This window comes from Saccopteryx leptura, chromosome 4, assembly GCF_036850995.1.
Source record: "Saccopteryx leptura isolate mSacLep1 chromosome 4, mSacLep1_pri_phased_curated, whole genome shotgun sequence".
Lineage (NCBI taxonomy): Eukaryota > Metazoa > Chordata > Mammalia > Chiroptera > Emballonuridae > Saccopteryx > Saccopteryx leptura.
This window is the reverse complement of record NC_089506.1, coordinates 160,211,399-160,229,843: the sequence shown is the minus strand read 5'-3', so window position 1 is coordinate 160,229,843 and position 18,445 is coordinate 160,211,399. Positions and strand designations below refer to the sequence as shown.

Genomic DNA, 18,445 nt, shown 5'->3' with positions numbered 1-18,445 from the left:
ATAAGTAAATATTTGCTGTCTGTATATAGATTAAAGGGGGAATATGGCAAATGCTGAAAAGCCATGATCATGGCATATAATTCTAGTCTTTGAGCTGATTTTAAGTTGACAGTTTCAGTATAAAGTTGTCTATTGATTTGCAGGAGCGATTTGCCATTTAGTGGAAGTTTCCCAGAGCCATTGTTGTTGATCCTTTGAAAAAAGGAACAACAATAATTTTGAGGCTCAAAACCTGTAAACTGTAAGGGTTGCCTATGCCCCTTGATAATCCAGGAGGCGACAAGATCAAAATATGGAAGTGTATTCCATGGGCTATTAGATGGTTCAATGTGCCCAAGCTGTAGCTGCTCTTGTACCAATTGAGCAGCTGCCCTCAGTTTCTCCTGAGAAAGGGGCCATTGGTCTACCCATACAGGATTATCTGTTTTCCAAGTAATTGGGTCTGCACAATGCATTATTGAGGAAGCAGGAGCTACCAAGGCCCCTATGCTAAATTTTGATATCCTAATCCACACCTTCTGATATTGGGTGCAATTTCTATGGGGGTGAGAATTCCTTGCTGTTCTTTCCCTAGTCCCTTGGTGTGCAAAAATCCCCGATCAAGCATCTGAGTACTGACTAAGCCATTAGGACTGACAAGCAACGCTCCCATATTTTTCAAAACATCTCTACCCCACAAATTAACTGGCCATCCAGGGAGCACATAAGGCTTAAAAAATCCAGAATGACCTTGTAGAACTTTGTTGAGATTTACTCTCCCTATACCTTGTAATTCTGGACTAGCTCTTCTTCTTTTTTTTTTTCTTTTTTTTTAAATTTTTCTGAAGCTGGAAACGGGGAGAGACAGTCAGACAGACTCCCGCATGCGCCCGACGGGGATCCACCTGGCACGCCCACCAGGGGCGAGGCTCTGCCCACCAGGGGGCGATGCTCTGCCCCTCCGGGGGCGTCGCTCTGCTGCGACCAGAGCCACTCTAGCGCCTGGGGCAGAGGCCAAGGAGTCATCCCCAGCGCCCAGGCCATCTTTGCTCCAATGGAGCCTTGGCTGCGGGAGGGGAAGAGAGAGACAGAGAGGAAGGAGGGGGGGGGAGTTGGAGAAGCAAATGGGCGCTTCTCCTGTGTGCCCTGGCCGGGAATCGAACCTGGGTCCCCCGCACGCCAGGCCGACGCTCTACCGCTGAGCCAACCGGCCAAGGCCTAGCTCTTCTTATTTAGAATATTTTTGAGTCAGTAAGCCAATAAGTTTCTCTCTCTCACTTTACACTAATACAACTCAACGAGATGTGCGCTTTGATTGGGGAAGCCTATCTGAGCAACTGGAAAAATGTCCAGAAGCTGAGAGGACAGTAAGGGCATGGCATTTCAGAAGGAAACGTGCTATAGGTTCTTCATGGAGGGGGACGGTGTGGAGAGCTGGGCTGAGGGCAGGCGTGGTAGGGGTGAGATAAGGCTATGGAATAAAGTCTTCTTGGTGTTCACTTCTGTTCTCTGAATTGAAACAGAAACCACAGAGCCTCACAGAAATTCTTACATTTCTGTGAATCTTTTTAAAAAATTTATTGATTTTTAGAGAGACAGTGGAAAGAATAGAGGTAGAGAGACAGGAACTTAGATTTGTTCTTCCTGTATGTGCCCAACCAGGGCTTGGACCAGGAAACTTCTGTGCTTCAGGATGACACTCTAACCAACAGTATTATCTGGCCAGGGCAAGATTTCGGTGAATCTTATGACTGTTGGTAAATACACTGCTCACAAAATTTAAGGGATATTTCAAAATAAATATAAAATAATAAAATATCCCCTATTTTTTGTGAGCAGTATATAATAGATTTTAACTTCACACCAAAGTAAAACCTTCCCTTTGAAAAACAAGGTTGAGGCCCTGGCCAGGTAGCTCAGTAGGTTAGAGTGTCGTCCCGATATGCCAAGATTGTGGGTTTGATTCCAGATCAGAGCACATATAGGAATCAAACAATGAATACATAAATAAGTGGCACAACAAATTGATGTTTTTCTTTCTCTCTTTACCTTTCTCTCTCTAAAATCAATAAATAAAAATTAAAATGAAAGATGAAAAACACAGTTGAGAGAATGAAAAGATAACTCACATGCTGGGGTAAAATATTTGCAAATTAAATATCCAAAAGAGGACTTTTACCCAATATATATATAAAAAAACAACACTCCATTTTCCTAAGAATTTGGACTACCTTAAGTTAGTCCATATATAATAATTATTTTTTGTCCTGTTTGATAAAGTCATTATTTTTACTTTGATTCATAGACCTCAGTAAATGTCTCATATATTATATATATATTATATATTTATATATCAGACGCAGTTAAATTCGAATTCCTCGTCATGATTTTGAAACACTCCTTGTTGCACTGACTGGGTGATCCAGCCCATCTAGAACTGCTCCTGTAAACTACGAGTCAAGTCCTGTTGTTAGTCCCCTAATGTGACCAGTATTGACCCTTAGCCCTCCCCTTCCTTACTCAAATATCACCTTCTTAATAAAACTCAGTGCTCTTCGATCAGGTTTTATAATGTTTTGCATATGCACACCTTATGCTTTATACTGCAATCATTTATAAGCTTATTTTAGCTCTCTTGCTAGATTACAAACCCTGGAGGGCAAGACTGTACCTTTTTTTTTAATCTTTGTATTTTGCACATCATGAAGCTCAATCAATGTCTGTTGAATGAATCATTTGCCTTTCAATTTAATTTTTATTGGATTACTTGGGGACATATTTTATTACAGATGTGAAAATTGTAGTTTTTTATTTTAAGGAAAGAGCACTTTTTTTTTAATGGAACCAAACTAGACTCAGAACAAGGCTTGAGAAATGTGAAAGTCTTAAAGATTTCTGTGAATTGTATGGCATCTAGGAAATAGAAAAATACAAGAGAAAAGAAACCAAAAAAATCTAAGTGCCAGAAATTAAATCAATGTAGAGAGGCACTGGGATTAGTATAACTAGACTAGTCAACTCCTTTTTTTGGCTATTACGTAAGAAAATCCATTAATGTATGTTATGGGGTACCCAGTCAGGCATTACATTTGTTTTCCTCTTCTTTAAGAAATAAAAATGTACATACCACTAGAACATAAATCCTAGTAAAAATGGAGTATTTTCATTCAGCACTGTGTCCCCAGAACTTAGAGTTTTTTGCTTGTTAGATATTCAGAAGTGTTTATTAAATGACAACTAGGTGTCAGAAATTACCTTTGAATCATGGAAGGACACTTCCCTGACTAGGTCAATTTGGAACACTTTGGACTCACTCACCAGGGACTCTCTCTTAGAAAGGGGTTGAGGGCAAACAGCCAGCCCCAGTCTCTGGTTAGGAAGGGCTAATGGATTATTCCTAATAGCCAGGAAGTGAAAACAATGTCTACTGACTGATGAAGAGATTTTAAAAAATGTGGCGTACACATATAAATAATACTGTTCAGCCTTTAAAATGGAAATCCTGCCATATAAGACAACATAAATGAACCTGGAGTACATTATGTTAACTGAAGTAAGCGCATCACAGAAGGACAGATTCTGTATGATTTCACTTATATAAGGCGGAAGAGGGGAGTTGCTATTAAACAGGTATAAAGTTTCAGTTATACAAGATAAATAAGTACTAGAGCTCTGCTGTACAGCATTGTGCCTATAGGTAATATTGTATTGTACACTTAAAATTTTGAATAAAGATCTCATCCTGTGTTATTACCACAATTTAAAAAAGGGCAGATGGAACTCATGGAACTCTGAGTTTTGAGGATTTAAGAGGAAAAACTCCTGATCTCTAGTGTGGATTATAGGGAGGGGAGGCAGGTGATGGTTCTGTGTCTATGAAGCACAGGTATGTGGATCAGCCCTGACCTAGGACTCCTGGGCCTATCAGCCCCAGAGAAGATGGCTGCGTGTGGGACCTGAGTTCCCAGCACTAGAACCTCCGGTCCTCAGAGGCTGGGTAAAGCACTCCGGGAGGGTGAGCTGGATTGGGGAACCCTCCAGGCAGCAGAGGAGCAAGAGCTTTCTTTCGAGTGCTTTCCAGAACAATCTTCAACAGCAAAATCATGAGGCAGCATAGATGAATCAGACTTGAATATGCCCAACATCTGCAAATGTGCTGATTCCATGCCCCCATATTCTTTTGAGATCTGAGGTTTTTCTGACAATTTTAGAGAAGGAAAGGAGGGGGAAGCCAACAATCGAAAGGCTGGTAATTGACTCTTGCCAAAAAGAAAGGTAAAGACTTGAACAATTAGCTGGGAAAATTCAATGTATTTGACTGTATTTGTACCATGAGTTTGAGGAGCATGCTGTATTGCTTACAAATAAAATGAGGGACGTATTGTATGCCTTTAGTAGATGCTGCCAATATCTCTTGGGGTAAGAGTAAGACTCAGTCATTAACAGAAGAATGACAGCTAACGAAGGTGAAAGGATAGAATCAGAAATTTGTCATTATTTACATAATCACTACTGACGTGGTAAAAGGGGCATAAAGGAGTAGTCAGAGGACAAATGCATTCTTCTTTTGAGAAGGAAGATCACAGGGATTAAAAAAAGGTGACATTTCTACTCGGGGAGGGCATCTAAGTGAAATTTTAATAAGACTGTGAAGTAAACATGGGAAGTGACAAATTCTTTCAATCAGATTCTCTTTGGTATCAATTATAAAGGAAAAGAAATCTATGTTAAGTTAGATAGTTCTATATAACACAGCTGAAGGATATTATTTTTTTTTGCAAAGTAGCCTGCATTGTTTGCATGATTAGTCAATCAAATCACCAATATCCCAACTACTACGATGCCTGAATTAAAGCATTCTAGAGTCTGATTATTCTAAAAAAAAAAAAAAATCAGCTTCTTACTAAATTGCATTGCTAGAATATGAAAAAGGTGTTTTAAAATTAATTTGCAGTCATTGTAAGAGATGACTAGTCCTATAAATACATGGGAATTTGAGCACAACTTTAAAAAAAAAGAAAACTATTGATCTGCACTAATGGATTCATTTATGTATATAGTTTGAGACAGTTTTCCTTTTAGCTCTGATCACCTTTTATTAAAATATTTACCTTCTGATTGGGAAATAGGCAAACCTCCTTTTGAATTTTAGGAGAGCCTGGTTTTACACATGTATGTAAACACTTAGGCTGCTTTTTAATTTGTCTTGGTTACATAATAATACCATTTTAATTTTAATATAATACAACATTTCTACTGATTGAAGACATTGAGCAGATTTCACTGTATCTGTAGTTTGTGTAATATGCAAAAGTTGTATATACAACCCTGAAATATGCAAAAATTGCAAAATACACTCTGACAGCTAATGCTCTGAAAACACTTTATTACACAAATTACATTCAGATTCTGAAAATAGTGTTCTAACAGTGTAACCATCTAAAAATAAGACATCCCCAAAACACACCAACTGAAGATTAAAAAAAAGAATTTAAATAGAGACTTTTTTTTTCTTTCCCTTGTTGCAATATAATGCTAGTGATTTTAAAAAAATAGAAGGAGATTTAGCAGCTTTGTCATCAGGCTGAGAACGCTGAACAGGAAAGGCACCAAAGAAAGACATTGGCAATGGAAGCGCTATTGGGAAAATACTGTGTTCAAGCAGGGAATGGGGTTATTTACATCTCCAGAAAAAGTCTCAGAAATGTGAATGAGCAAACCTTCCATCATAAATCAGTAGTGTGATGGAAGAAGAGGACTGTTTCTCTATTCTAGGTTCATACAGAAAGACAATGGCACTGTTATGAACTTTTAGGAAACTCAACTAGAAACAAACCAACTAAACTAAAGTGAAGTAAATAAAGTGTGTACAGTCTCACATAGACCAGTACAGTTTACAATTAAATACACAAACTCTAAACGTGCTAAAGGGAAAGGAACCGGGCATTCTTGGTAAATCTCATCACACTAATCGCAGGTTTTCAGGAGGAGGAAGGCGTGGGTATGGGCAGAGGCGCCGAGTACTCCTCTTCAGATTCACTGCCGTCGTCCTCGTCTTTCTCCTGGTCGCTCCCCTCCGTGCTCAGGCGGTCAAACCCTTTTCGACTGTAGCCTTGACGGCTCGCGAAGAAATTTCCCAGGTTTAAGCCTCCACTTCCTTTTCCTGAGCAAAGCAAATGACAAAGACTTGAGATAAAGTTTACACAAATGATTTGCAGTTTCTCTGTAAATTCTTAAATGGCAAACAAAATTGGAAGGTGGGATGGGAAAGGGTAGAAATTAGCAGAAGAGAAACAAAAAAGACGGACACACAAGGATGCCTATCTAGAGTCATAAAGATATTACTCCACATGATTATTGAAATACAAAAGAAAAGAAACGAAGCATCCCAGGATTCCGTGTTTCTGCAGGACTATTTCAGATTCACTTTTCACCCCCTGCTTTTTCTAGCCTCTGGGGAACTGGCTTCCCACAAGCAGCTCTTCATTTCAGTGACTTTATGAAAAGGTCACTTTCACAATGACAAGCACTGACATGCTGACAGGAGTGACAGAAAATTTGCTGAAGACAAATGAAGTCAGATAAAAGGCAGGGGAAGAGGACAGAATGGCAAGATGGAAAACGAAACTGAGAAATCTGCAGCCAGCGCCACACACTTTGGTGTAGATTATAGTTTGCATTCTGCATTGAATGCTAGGGTATGCTATGCTGCACACAAGGGTTTCGTGTTCAGAGAGAACATACAAATTATCTCCTTGCTCTTGAAAAGACATGAGCTGGTTGACGGTGAACCAGATGTGAAGGATTCTAAAAGGTCACAGGCATACCTCTAAGTTTTCCAAGCACTCTTCCTGAATTTGCCTCAAGTTTGTGTTCAGAATCTGCTAGAAAAAGATGGCATATTTCAAAATGAGTCTCAATCACCTTCCTCAAACCAAGGGTTCAACTTTCAGTATTCAACTTACTAAATTTCAGTAATGCACAAATGATTATCAAAGTCTGGCCCTGGTCTGTATGCAATTCCAAGGGAACAATGGGAGGAAACACTATTGTGATGCACACAAGGGATACAGATGGGTTTGTCTCCTGCCTGTGTCTCTTACAAGCAGGAGTTACTTCTCTGAACTTCAGCTTTCTCTTCTGAGAAAAGAGGGACCAAGGACAATCTCTATCTATCTATAAAGTTTAGAGGGATACTGCATGCAATGTACTTAGAACAGTGCCTGGTTAAGTATACAGAAAATGTTCAATAAATATTACTTATTTTTATTAGAACAAAAATAAATTACTAGTAATTTGTAAAAAATTTGGAAATTTTCATTAGTACAATTTGGAAATATTTGTCCTAGGTTTTAGTCTTTCTATGAAGAACAGTACATGCCCTCATTCCTGTTTATATGACTTAAGTGAAAGCAAAGGACTTGAAACCCTCAGTATTTTCAATCATACAAGGTGACCCGGATGTTCCCCATGGGGCTGCCCATCTCTGTGAAAGATCAACTTTCTTTCCTTACGGGAAGCAGAACTCCAGCTGGACTTCATTTTTTCTGCTGCTGTGCATCTCCCTATACTCTCTGCCCTGGTTTCTACCCTCCTTCAGAGCTGTTAGGGAAGCAAGGCTCTGGTTCCCCTAGGAACTGCTAACCAGGAATGGAGGCAGCATTACGGAAAAAGTCGCAGGCAGATAACAGAGGGGAGGTAGCAGAGTAGGTGGGGAAGGAAGTAGGTAAGAAGGAAAGAAGATCTAGTAAGACTGTTAGAAAGCCAGCACATTGGACCGTAAGTTCTACAAGGGTGCGGGACAGTCCTTAGTTGGTTTTTCACACCCCCCCCCCCCCCCGAGCCTACTACAGTGTCTGATGTGGAGTAACATAAAATAAAGGAGTGCTGAATAAATGGAAGGTCCTTTATGAGGGCTACTAAAAACCTTCATAGATTGGATAAGATCTATTGAGAACAAATCTTGAAAAAACGTGAGGCTGATTTCCTTTCAGAATTAAATGTGTCAGATTGAAACACATAAAACTGCAGTTTTTCTAAATAAAACATGATTGCACAATAGTAATTTCATCTGGTTCAACCTGGTCTCTGCCGCCCAACATGCTCCTGTGAACTCGGCCTTCTGCAGCAGCGCCATGTCCCTGTGCTTAACTGCAAGTAGGAGAGGCCAGACTTTCTTGACTTCCCACCCGTTCCTTCACCCAGTGCAGGGTTCTTACCCACAGTCCTGCCACCGGCCCCATCGCCACGTTTTGGATTCTCCTGGTGAGTATTTATCGCTGCACTTACCACCCTTGGTTATCAACTTTATATGTCGTCCCTTTTTTATGCCATCTCTTTTTTATGTGTCATCTATTCTGAGAGCTCCATTTATTTCTCAGTCATTCTTCCAACAATTAGTTATTGAACCATCAGTGCCAGGCACTGAGATTTGTCCTGGGGATCCATCAGTAAACAAGTAAATACTTGTTTACTTGTTCTTTTGAAGGTACCACCTAACCCCACCAAGATAATGAATACGTTTACTTATTTTTGCCCCTGCTTACTAAATTCCCTCCCCATAAAAGGGGCTCAACAGAAGTCTTTCTGAGGAAGAGTTAACTGTATTTGTGAAGAGCTTCACTGATTGTAGATGAAAAGTTAAAAAAAAAAAAAAGTCCTAGAAAAATTCCCTTTCACAACCCATTAAATCGAATCCTCTGGTTTTTGTTTCTGTGTCAGGGCTTTGCCACGGGCACTGAATTCCTGCCATGGCCACCTTGGCCTGAAATAGAATCAGATGCTGTCTCTCGATCAAATGCTGCCTCCCATCCTGGTCCATGGATTCCTTCCCAGACGTGGCTGTACCCTCTCGACTTAGGACATGAGGACCCAGCCAAGGGACTCGTCCGAGAGGTGAGAACCACAGGATGAATTATATTGGTTTGAAGATGTCCCAAAGGGAACTCAGCTCCTGGTTCTGTACTATGACAATTACTTATTAAAATACTGACTCCCGTTTTGGACCCTGTCTTTTATGGTCAGGAAGGACTGATGTGCTAAGGTATGACTATTAAAAAACTGCCTGGTGGTTTGTTATAAAAATATAATAGTTGGTTTCCTGAGAATGCTCAGGTTTTAGACAAGTATATTTTTTGACTTCTCATGACTTTTACTACTTTATTAGCAATGATTATTCCTCAATAACAAGCACTTACTAGGTACCAGGTACTGACATAAATGCTTTCTGTACACTGTTGCATTTAATCCTCACACAATCTGAGTTATTAATTCCCACTTTTACAAACGAGGAAACTGTGGCTTAGAGAGATTAAGTAACTTGCCCAAGGTCAAGGAGCTAACAGCTAGAGCCAGGACGGCAGGTGGGGTGAAATACAACTCCCAGATAACTGATCCCACTATTTTGAGGACTGGGTCTGTTTCTAACAGCAGGATCTCCTCCTCCCTGACCTTTCAGCTAATTTACCATGTCTGTGCTTATCTATCTAGTATGGAGACATTAACTGAGCTTAAGCCAGTTGCTAAAAGTCAATATTAAAGGTTACATTTTAATCTAACAATCCAAATTTCTGAGGCTCCATATATATTTTCTGCTGTAATGGTAACTACAGACAATATCTGAAACAAAGACAGTAACGTCATAAAAGGCAAAGAACACTTAAAAGAAAAAAACACCTAAAAAAAAATCACAATGGAACTTTGAGAATAGTAAAGCCAAACACTTTTTCAAAAGTGAGTTCCAAGATCAAGGGGCTCATTTTACTTGCCTCCAAAGGCCCTTGATTTTTTCCACCGAATAAATACGGCAGTGGCCAGCAGGATAGCCACTGGAATGACCAGGAGGGTTGTAATGAGAACAACGGGCACTCCGGAGTCGGGCTCTTTGACCAGTTTCTGTTTCTCTTGCATCTTCTGCAATTCTGAGGAGGTGGGTTTGTTCTCCATTTTGTTTTCAACAACTGCCTCGGATTCTTCAGGGAAAGAAGAGTTCACAATATTCAACTGACTCAAAGATTCCAAAACCTTCCCACCCACCTGCACCCAGTCAAGTCAACAGCTGCTCACAAAGAACTAGTTCAGTCCAATGCGTGTGCAGTTCACGTTTCAGTGTCTGAAGCTACCAAGCTGGCAGCACATATTGTGATTAGCAATTTTCACGGGATGGTTTTTCACCTTTAAATTGGTTTTCTTTGGTTCTATGTTTTATTTCATCTTAGCTATAATTCCATATATATATATATCTCCTCCTTTTGCATTTTTTCAAAGACAAAATTTTCAAGCAGCATGATGTAGGTGACAGAATTGGTGTATAAACTGGAGTCAAGTGAATCTGGCCTCCAATCCCAGGGACCTGTGTAACTACCTGTGTAACTTTGGGCAAGTTACTTAAATGATCTGGGCCTTAGCAACCTCATCTGTAAAACTGTGATATGCCTCCTTTATAAAACTGCTGAATGTAAATGTTACCATAAAAAAATGCCTTAATAAGAATTTGTTTCCTTGTGTCTTTAGTTTATGAATCTCTTTCATGTTCAATGAGTTATCTGTACATCATACACACAGTTGCACACATTAATTCCAGAACTGCAAACTGGAAAGAGGATGTGTGTCCTTATCAGTTTCTTTTCTATAATCCTCAGCAAACTGTGAGTGCACACAGTTGCACTGTATACCCTTTTGTTATTAATAAAAATGGCTTAAACAACTATTCTGTGATATTAGCAGGTGTTAGGCAGATATCAGACCTAAAGTACTGTTTGGGAAATTGATACAATAAAACTATATACGCTGATGCAGAGATCTTAATAACTATTGACTTGAAAATGAATTGAGCCTTGAGACATTCTTGCCCTTGAGAAGCACAGGTTGGTACAGAAATGTTGCTGTGCAAAGGCTGGAAGATACAGCTACGTTTGCCAATGTTCACAGCGTCTTGGGGTCCCTTCTACCCTATGATATATAGTGAATCATACAGCCTTATGGAAATTTTGACAAAATGGCAGGGATATGTAGTTTAATGTTGTCAGGAAAATCTTTGGTTAATGTTTAATATATGTAGACACAGCTTGGTAGCTTGCTGGACACTTTTCCAAGGAAGCATTTCTCAAATTACTTAAGAGACTGTAAACACAATTTATGATATGCACAAATGGTGGGTCCCAGCTTTGTGTTCCAATGATCTGAGCCAGCCTCCATGATACCTATTGAGCACTTAAAGCTGTATCAGGCATTGTTCTCATTTAATCATCACACCAAGCCTATGAGTAGGCACTATTATTATCACCATCTTACAAATGGCCTGTCATAGTCCTCATTTCCTTCCCTGTACTATGGTTAAGGAGAGGCCATTATTTCTCTTCTTTTGTCAAATGGAGTAGCTCTTGAAACTTCAACAGGAGACAAGGAAAGGGATTGGTTCATAAATCTGGATGGTTCAAATTTAACCTTTCTAAGGCTCAGTTTCCATGAGGAATATAAATGTGACTCTTAATCTTCCTCACCACTGTCTTGTATTAATATTTTTCTTTATTACTGTAGAGAAGGTATACAAGTTGTTCAATATTTAAGCTTATTCTATACTTAAGCAGGAAAATAACTAAAAATAGACAATAGGATTTAAAAAACATAAGCCAAAGATGTAGATTGGCAAAAAAGAACTTGTTGTCTTGGAAGAAAGGTTTGTTTCTATTTGAAGGTGACTGTAACCACAGAAATTACCTAGCATTCCACCAGCCATGAAGGATGGTTACCTACACTTAAGATGATGGCTGTACCAGCTCACATCTAGTTTCTTTTATTAGACAGAGCTAGGATTGGCTCCATTAGGAAGAAAGTTGGTGACAGCCTAAAAGAATTAGTTTAGCATTCAAAGAAAGTGTGCTGAGAATGATGTAATGAACTTGCTAAGATACACATATTGTACTTTAAAAATTCTTGATTTCCAGCCCCCTTCTGGTGCTTTGAGTGTCATCATCTTTTACTGGGAGGCCGAGGAGGGGTAAAGGCCATACTTTTGGTGGGATACTGGCAAATCTGTTTTATTCCTAGTAACTTTATTTGAAAATTTAAATTCCTTTCCTAAGTTTCTTATCATCACAGATTATTTTATTTCCACAACTCCCTGAGAACACAGCACTGTTTCTGAAACTCTGCTTTGTGACCATTCATATTTGGGATGAGTATCACCAAAGGTTACTCACATTTGGAAATTGACAATAAACATGCATCTAAAGAGCTATGTCATCTGGGATGGTGTTCCTGCCTCTCTTTTGTAAAGGGCAGTTTAAATTAGGCTTCTGTATTTTGATGAAAGACAAACTCTGGAGATCTAGCATGATTGATATTCTTTTTTGAAATAAAAAAATAATCTTGAAAAAGAAGTTTAATAAGAGTCATACAGGTTCAAAAAGAAACAGAACAACTTCATTTGAATTTGGGTATTCCTAAATATTAAAATGGAACCGTTGTGACAAGACATTTCAATAAAATTTACTATTTGAGCTGCTGCATTCTGCCACAGGCTGGGAGGTTTTCCAACCAAATGGACTCAGCAGTGTACACCGAGGAGAGACCAAGTGAACCACAGAAGAGCACCGTTCATCCCTCACTGGCCAGCAAGATAAGATCAGTGTGGTTGGGCTGTTCTCAACAGGCCAACCAATAGCCAACCAACACAATCTAGAATTTATTGGTGGGATCTATCTCAACAGAAATGATATGAGGCCACTTTGAAATTCCAGAGGATTCAGAGAAATCTACAACCCTCTCCTACCTATACTTCTTGGAAGAATTTATGGTGAATGAGTTGGTAGTATTCATCTCTCCTCAGTAGTATAGTAACAGTGATTAAGAGCACAGGCTTTGGCTCCAAACGGACTTTGGTTCAAACCTAGCTTTACCACTTAGAGTAGTAATTCTTATCCTCACTCCCTCATATGTAAAATGGGGATAATGGCAATTCTCACATGGTTGGTGTACGGATTAAACTTGATAATTCTGTATAGCTCATTATTTGTGCTCCAAAATGGTAGCTATTATTAATAATGTCCTTTCAACTTATCTTTATTTCAGGACAAACAGAACTTAGCAATAGTTCTATATATTAGGATTAAAATGTAGGGGATTAGGATCTTCTTCATTACATGAGTGTGGAATGAATGTCACTCAGGAGTGTCACCTGGGTAGAATCTCTACAAATGCCAAACAACTGCTATTTATTTATGTTATAATATGATCTTACCCCTTTCAACCTTGAGCCGGCTACATTTTCTTATCTGCCTACATAAAATCCCTAAACTCCCTCTTGGTTCTTGCTTCTTTTCATCTCCTTTTCACCTGCTTTCACGAGAAAGGAAAACAAGTAAGCCTACCGTTAAGTCTGAATATCTAGGTGAATCATTTGTAAAGCAACTAATAACAAAATCACCTTGCTACTGAAACTTAGGAACATCTCTAGTGAGGTACAGATATATAGTAGAAAATGTACTAATATATACTCATCCTAGGCAAGAGAGAAAATAATTTGACAGGGATTCCATATGGGCCAAATGGTTGCTTACCAGTAGCTTAATCCCATCTGCCCATCCCTGATACTATACACTAATGATACACTTATTTGTACATATGCATATGTGTGTATATACACACTCTCCTTATAGGCTAGAAGTCCCCTGGAGTCAGTCACAGTTTCATTTCCCTTACATCTCTTCTAGTGCCTTACATGCAGATGGCCCTCAGTAAATGTTGGGGAGCTGAATGGTACTAAGCTAGGAGCTTGGGAAGCAGCTAATCTTTTAGGCCCTTACAGTATTAACTATCAAAGGTATTTTTCACCCCTTTAACTGAGAGCCCACTAGAAGAGGCCTTTTCCAGTATGCTGAACAGTATTTTTCTGCTTGCCTGAGGTACACATACTTTTAAAAGTTACTAATTGATGTTTTTTCTCTCTGAATGTTTCTGGCCCATTTGTTATAGATTTCTTACATCCTCAACCACTTTTCTTCAGCTAAAAGTAGTGGATTTGCTCATTATTACTATTCCATTCATCAGAAACAACAGTAGCAACATGTAGCTTTAAAGGTTCAGTACATAGTAGAAGTTTCAGATAATTTACCAGATTTTCTTTTTAGTTTAATTTTTAAAATGAAATAAAGAGCCATAAAATAATTCAACACAATTAGCCTTGGGTTTCACAGTCATAAGAGGAATCTGACCAACCTTTGACTTCCTGGACCTCAATGCCAGCCTTTTTAACTGATCGATGTTCCATTTCTGTAACACAGCACAGCAAAGAGACAGAATCAGAATCCCCCCCCAAAACATTGGAAAACTTAATTTTTATAATAATTTACTCAATAGAAAATATTTTCTTAATTCACCAAATTTGGTATCATATTAGAAAAGAATTTAATACAAACCACTAATACAGTGCCAGGTCTGTGAATCCTGGATCAAATCTCCTAGGGAAAACTGAAATAATATTTCTGGGTCTTCATACTTAAAATGAAATTTTCCTTATGGAGTTCATAACCACTGTTTTATTTCTAAAATATCAAGTAGTTCTGTTTTCATGAGGATATCTTGGAGATAACTAGTTTGCCAGGTTTGATTACCAATCTTTTATCTGACATAATGGATTTGAGGAGTTAAATATTAGAATGCAAATATACAAGACACTTGTTTAGCCTCTGATGGCAGTCTTACTGTTCTAAAGGTACGATTTTCCCAATTTATTATTTGGCTACAATCTGAACTATGCCAAGAGCTTTTCTATTTCAAAGCTGAAAGCTGTATTGCAGTGCTTCTCAATCAGGGACTGTATCAAGACCACTTGGGAAACCTTTCCAAAACACACACGTTATCATTCCTCTTCTTTCTATTGATCTCAAGTGGGGTCTGGCCATGTATATTTTGAAAATCCTCCCCAGGTGACTAGGATATGCATCTCTGTTGAGTACCAACCACTAGGGTGGTATAAAGAGCCTATGACTGGAATCTTAATGAACTCAGGTATCATATTCCTACCTGTCAAGTGAGGATACTGGCTAGATTTCGGAAAGTCTTTTACACTTTGAAAGGTATTTATTCATTTCTATTTTGAAAAACCTGGAGTTAGTCATGCAATTGGGAATCATCCATCTCTCTTTGCTTTCCTGTCTGCCCTCACATTCTGGTTTCTCTTTGAGAAGTCGGGTGGTACGGAACCACAGCTACACAGGGGATGTGAAGTTAATGCTGGAATGGAACAGTCTATGGCAGGGGTCTCAAACTCGCGGCCTGCGAGCCGCATGCGGCCCGCCAAACAATTTTGTGCGGCCCGCAGACTAATCCACGAAGTTCAAAATATTTTGGATAAAATTAAGTAAGCCTAGGGGTCTACTTGTATTTTTCATTTCTCTAGCATCCTAGCTAGATATTAGCTTAGTTAACAGCAGTTGTGATGCAAACTAGTTTCTGGTCGTTTTGTGACACTGGGTAAACTGCATGTACCATTGTGCTTGTACTGATTTTTTTTTTGTTTTCAACTGCAGTGAGAAAAGTGTTGCGTAACAGTTGCCTTTTGTAGACCTAGTGCGGCCCGCCGAACGGCTGTGATCTTGCTCTGCGGCCCACATGCTGAGTTGAGTTTGAGACCCCTGTTCTATGGGCACCTCTGTGCACTCAAGCCTGCCTGGGTCTTTATTACAAAGATAGCAAATGTTGCTCAAAGGATAATTCTGAAGACAGCAGTTATCAAATTTACTTAGGGGTCTCAGACCTCTATGGCAGGGGTCCCCAAACTTTTTACACAGGGGGCCAGTTCACTGTCCCTCAGACCGTTGGAGGGCCGGACTATAAAAAAAACTATGAACAAATCCCTATGCACACTGCATATATCTTATTTTAAAGTAAAAAAACAAAATGGGAACAAATACAATATTGAAAATAAAGAATAAGTAAATTTAAATCAACAATCTGACCAGTATTTCAATGGGAACTATGCTCCTCTCACTGACCACCAATGAAAGAGGTGCCTCTTCTGGAAGTACGGCGGGGGCCGGATAAATGGCCTCAGGGGGCCGCATGCGGCCCACGGGCCGTAGTTTGGGGACCCCTGCTCTATGGTATCTGATGTCTTTGTTATAACTTGTATTTTTCCTTTGTTATAATTTGTATTTTTTCCTTGTTTTGGTTAGCATTTCCTATCTTCTTCAAGCCCACATATCCTTATTATTTCTCAGTCTAAAACTGCCTGTTGCAGTTTTTGATACTGCAAATTTATCATTTGTAATTCTTTTCCTTAACCCCATCTTCTCCTATTGTTTGGACCTTGCCATATTTTAGAAGCATTTCTGGACACTGAGGTTTGTGGTTTACTAAGCATTCAGTGCTCTTTAATTTAGAAAGCTTATGTTTTTTAGTCTATATCAGAGGCTAGGTTAGTGTACTTTTTAAGAACTTGAAATAATGTCTAAATTGCAATCAGAAGATCAAGCCTCATACTACCTGGCTTGATCTTGATAGGGAAACTCTTTTGAGTTACATGAAAATAGCAGTTCAGAGTTCTGAGTGAGTTGAAGCACAAAGGAAAAAGGCTGTGTGCGTCTTGTTTGGGACAATACCCGCCTGACGCGGATGCTGGCATTCCTACGTGCTCAGCAGCCGGGGAGAGCCGAAGAGCCACTTGGTAAGTGATGCCTGTGTGGAAACCAGGCAGCCCCTCTGTCTTGCCAAAACTATCTCCCTCCCTCTGGAACTGAGCTGGAATTAAGACTGGCTTTCGGTATAACAGACATTACTTCAGGCATCAAGAATTTCCTGTGGAATATCTGTGGAAACAAGGGGATAACTGCCAGTGGGGGGGAAAAAGTTTCTTTCCACTAAAAGAAAAAACAACTTAATTCCTGAAATGAATACAAACATATCTTTTAACAACTACCACTTAACCCAGGGGTCCCCATACTACGGCCCGCGGGCCACATGCGGCCCCCTGAGGCCATTTATCCGCCCCCGCTGCACTTCCGGAAGGGGCACCTCTTTCATTGGTGGTCAATGAAAGGAGCACATTGATCATCATTAGCCAAAAGCAGGCCCATAGTTCCCATTGAAATACTGATCAGTTTCTTGATTTAAATTTACTTGTTTTTTATTTTAAATATTGTATTTGTTCCCGTTTTGTTTTTTTACTTTAAAATAAGATATGTGCAGTGTGCATAGGGATTTGTTCATAGTTTTTTTTATAGTCCGGCCCTCCAACGGTCTGAGGGACAGTGAACTGGCTCCCTGTGTAAAAAGTTTGGGGACCCCTGACTTAACCCTTTCTAGCTCCTATCAATGAAAAGAGAAGGAAACACATTTTTTTGACATGTTCTTTTTTTCAGCAATAACACTGAGGGGGAAAATGTGCACCCTAATAATGTAAAAAGCATACTTTCGGTGGAGGTGAACTTCCAGACAGTGTTGGTGTGAGCATCTCCAACGTACACAGTCCCATCTGCAGAGGCGGCGATGTCATGAGGCATGTCAAAGTGCTGCCCAAGGAGGAAGCACACGTTAGGGTCAAGCCTGTACTTGAATTCTCCATAAACGGGTGAAAAACAATAAGCATATTACTCAAATCATAAACAAAACCAAAAACAACCATGAATTCCCATCAGAACAACTCTAGGCCAACAAGAGCCACTCACGCATTCTTGGGCACTGACTCCGCCAGGCACAACTCTACGCATTGGGAAATGCCAAGAGACCCTACCACTGACTTTCAAGTCTTTAAAAAGTATATACAAGTAGATGATTTGTTTTACAGTGTTGATTACTTGATGTTGCATTATCTACCTATTCATTTATATTTATTTTACTTTCATATTTCTTCTGCCTTTTAAAGACTATCAAATTTGCCTATTTCAATCTATACAAGTAAAAAAACTGGGTATTAATTTTAGTTATACCTATCAAGCTATCATGTACTACCTTAAAAATTAGTTATACATCAATAACAAGAGAAGTCATTTCAAAGATTCAGAGGATTCAGATTATTTCTAAAATGCATTCCTGGAAATAGGCAGCACTGTGGGTTTTTTAATACTCTGAAGCCCAGTGCTTACAACATTTTCAGTCAGCAAAGGAAACTCATTGAATGTTATCTCCAAGTAATTCTTCAGTTTAGCTGTTCCCTTATGTCTTTCTTCACAACATATTTCCATTTATTCATTACCATCTCAATCCGAGGACAGAGGAGGCAGGACAGCACTCTGTAAAAACCATACTCTCAGCTGTACTCAGGGTCACCACGCTGGTTCCTGAAGAACAGCCTAACATGTTGTGCTGCTGCCACTTCCGTCTGTCTCCTGAAGCCTGCAAAAGGGCCATGTGTCCACCAGCTGGCTAGACACACGTGGGTGATGGCCTCACCGTGGAGCCAGGAGGCCACCCTGAGCACACAGTTCTCAAAAATACATCCAGTGAGTATAAACGGGAGCATTATCCC

The 18,445-nt window shown here is 39.5% G+C and overlaps 1 protein-coding gene across 16 annotated transcripts in view; it reads right to left on the bottom strand.

Annotated features, from left to right (window-relative positions):
- Window positions 1-5,345: 5,345 nt before the first annotated feature.
- The window catches only part of PAM (peptidylglycine alpha-amidating monooxygenase), a 337,150-nt gene continuing 324,050 nt past the window's right edge, over window positions 5,346-18,445 (bottom strand). For 6 of the 16 annotated variants that reach the window (XM_066381913.1, XM_066381912.1, XM_066381915.1 and 3 more), the window contains 5 exons: window positions 17,390-17,489; window positions 14,197-14,250; window positions 9,747-9,950; window positions 6,807-6,863; window positions 5,346-6,142 (listed from right to left, as the gene is read on the bottom strand). In XM_066381913.1, the coding sequence (XP_066238010.1) occupies window positions 5,961-6,142; window positions 6,807-6,863; window positions 9,747-9,950; window positions 14,197-14,250; window positions 17,390-17,489 (597 nt within the window). In that variant the 3' untranslated portion in view covers window positions 5,346-5,960. The remainder of the gene's footprint in view (window positions 6,143-6,806; window positions 6,864-9,746; window positions 9,951-14,196; window positions 14,251-17,389; window positions 17,490-18,445) is intronic. The other 10 variants (XM_066381917.1, XM_066381924.1, XM_066381920.1 and 7 more) reach the window with 5 other exon arrangements.